General features: G+C 32.4%; 1 protein-coding gene across 1 annotated transcript; it reads left to right on the top strand.

The window, feature by feature from the left end:
• The first annotated feature begins 967 nt into the window (after positions 1 to 967).
• On the top strand, positions 968 to 3,134 carry LOC118742884 (protein shisa-5). The gene is made up of 4 exons (XM_036475296.1): positions 968 to 1,082; positions 2,249 to 2,369; positions 2,483 to 2,536; positions 2,648 to 3,134. The coding sequence occupies exons 2-4, from the start codon at positions 2,308 to 2,310 to the stop codon at positions 2,808 to 2,810; spliced, it is 279 nt and encodes a 92-aa protein (XP_036331189.1). The 5' UTR covers positions 968 to 1,082; positions 2,249 to 2,307; the 3' UTR covers positions 2,811 to 3,134.
• Positions 3,135 to 3,224: the final 90 nt, after the last annotated feature.

Here is a 3,224-nt window from a genome sequence, read left to right as displayed (position 1 = left end):
TATTAAAAATAAAATGTTAACAAGCCACAATAACATTGACAAATACAAAAAAAAAATTATGTTTCTCTTCGGGAGACTTCCAATAATAATACCAAATTGTTTATTTTACTATTTTTTAATGCTAACGATTTTTCATAAGCCCCAATTGCATTGTTAAGGGTTTTTGGGAGACCTATCAAAAATAGTTAATATTAAGAAATGGTAAAATATACAATAGGAGATTTTTCTTGGAGGTCTCCTAAGGAGAAACAGATTTCCGATTGAAAATATTGATTTTAAAAGATTCTAAAAGATTTCTACAAAGAAAAGTTTTTTTCCCCACTTAAAATACATAGAAGACTTCAAGGGCTTTGATGTAGTTCTAAATATAATAAAAAAAATAAAATTAGGGATTTTTTCCATTTACGAAAATCTTAAAGTATGATATATCAATGTTCTTGTCTCGAGAACGCGTTTTTTTCCAAAGTTCATTGGCCTCAGGTACACCATTCAAGTACTTAACCACCAGATCTCTGTTCTTATCACCCTAATGTCAGCAAATTAAAGAACTCAACAAACTATTAATCTTTTGCTAAGTAAGTATTTCGATTATTTTAGTAAAATGTAAACTGGCGACCCCTAAGTTCGAAATTGCCTTGCGAAAACACTTTAGACTCAGTGGTGTACGCTGAACTTTTTTTGGTTGCTAGTAAGGTGGTACGGTCTAATGTATGTATGTAGATATGCATACATATATAATTGTATTTATTTTAGTTTTTATTACCCAAGCGCTAACATCTTATCGTAGGCATTTACTTTATAAACTTCGTTTGCAAACAATGAGTGGACAAAGATTTCTCGCTGAAATGTTTCGTTAGTACTGATTGAATACATTTTGTGTTAGGTTGCGTTTCGGTGTTGCTTTTATTTTTACTTGTTTGTTATTTTTTGTTTTCATTATTGACTAATTGTCGCTGCGATGTTCTTCGATAGTTTGATCTTCACTCTGTCAATAACTTTTTTCGTATTCGCGTTGGCCGTAGTGGGCGCATTTTCTTTGCGAGGCCGCAAACGACACACAAAGGAACAGATTTCCGATAAAGGTTGGATATTATTGAAAAAAAAAACAGAAAAAAACAGAAAAATATACATACATACATATGTACATGCTTATGTACATAGAACAAATAAAAAATGCTACTACAAAGCAAATAATTAATGACAATGATAAGTAGCTATGAGTATTATTGATCTGATATACATACGTATGTACAGTGGAGCTCATGTATGTAAATATAGCACACTTTTATATTTAACAATGCTTTGCGTGATAAATTTTTTCATTAATAATATATAAAAATATAGTAGGTCATATACCATAAACCATATACATATGTAGGTCAAAGTTTAAAACCTTGTGCACAATTCACGAAAATTTAACAAATTAAAAAAAAATTTTAAACTTTATTCAGAACTTATTGGGTATGCAGTTTGGTAGCCCATTCAATTCAATGATGGTACTTGCGAACCCTTGTAGCATATTTTTTAGGCGTTCAAAGCTCACGAGATACAGCAATACGATACCGTTGTGAATACCCCATATATTTTTCTTTAAAAAATACCTTACTCTTTTTGTTACTATACAACAATATTTTAGTAGATAGTGCGACGTTTTTTTTTGTATATAAAACTACTAAAGATATCGCGCGATTTTTTATTCTGAATTTTCTCTATATATACATTAGGGTGGTCCTTAATAAATCAAATTAACGTTTTTTTTAGTCTCACCTCCTCAATCGGTAAAACTACGATAAAATCCTGACGTGATAGAGCAAAACGCACTTCAGATTCGTGTGCAGCGACCCGAAAAACATATAAAACACCTAGTCTGTTCAAAAGAACCGTTCATCGATTTTTTTGCGAGCTCCGGAACACAACACTTATACTGAGTGTATGATTTTGATCGCAATTTATTAGTTTTATCCAGATTCATTACTAATACATGAACATGGATATTGAATTCTTAGACAAACCGTATGTTAAAGGCTTTAACTTAAAGCGAAGGACTTGTGGCAAAAGTTGGTTAGCGAGACATAAAATGCGTAACTTCTTTTCTTATAGATTTTTTCAATAAAGAATTTTATGAGACATAAGTAGATGTTTTTGCTGTTCTCAACAATAAAACTTCTTCAAATCTTTATATTACGTATTGATATGTACATACATATGTATTTAATAATCAAATTAATTCCGCTTAATTTCTCTACAGCACCAGTTGTTGTGACATCAACTACACACACTGCACCTGGCGGCTATCCAGTTACACAAATGCCGCCCGCCACTGGTTATCAGCAGCAGTCCATGTACCCACCGTATCCAACGCAAACAGGGTAAGTAATTAACACATTTGCCAGCGCCAATTCAAAATAGCTAACAAACTTTTACAAGAGCAACAGAATCGTATTGAAATTTGATTTTTACTCCACCTTTTTCTCGTTTATAGCGTTCATGGACAGATGCCCATGCCGATGCCCGTCGCCCAACCGCCAGCGCCTGGGTAAGTTTTGTATACTTATGTATATTATTTACTTCACTTTTTTTTGTTGGTTTTTTATGCTAGTGCCAGTAATTTTTCGGTAGCTAATTTCCAAATGATTTCTAATTACAGCATTCAACCTTACGTTACGCCTTATCCACCGATGCCTGCGGCTGCGATGAATCCACCCAGCTATGACGCTGCTGTAGCAGGTGTAGGTACTGGTCAACCAAATAATGCAAGCAGTGGCTATGAGAAGCAGGCTCCCTATAATCCCCACTATAATGCATACTAATAAGGAAAAACTACAAATCGATGTATAAATATTTAGTGAATATATAATGTATACAGGCATACATGCTACATATGTACATACTTATGTATATTGTATACTTATAAATTAAGTAAGCCATATTACGATTGAGTGTGGTGCCGATAATATTTAAGACATTGCTTTCTACAAAATGATAATTTCTTTTTCACAAAATTGAAATGAATAAGAAATGCGCAATGACGACATGCAATGGAATGTATAGAGCTTCTGTTAATGAGTCTATTCAAGACTGCGAAAATAAGTTAAAAATAAATTTAAAAGCAAAATTAAACTATTCGAAAAAAAGAAAATATACCTACATACATGTACGTATGAGGATAAGAACCGGTAATATAATTAAAAATTTATATCAGCAAGATGAAGGGTATAAGCATA

The sequence above is a fragment of the Rhagoletis pomonella genome, unplaced genomic scaffold (assembly GCF_013731165.1).
Source record: "Rhagoletis pomonella isolate Grant_MI unplaced genomic scaffold, Rhpom_1.0 Rhpom_scaffold_00007, whole genome shotgun sequence".
NCBI classification, from domain to species: domain Eukaryota; kingdom Metazoa; phylum Arthropoda; class Insecta; order Diptera; family Tephritidae; genus Rhagoletis; species Rhagoletis pomonella.
This window is presented reverse-complemented; position numbering and strand designations above follow the sequence as displayed.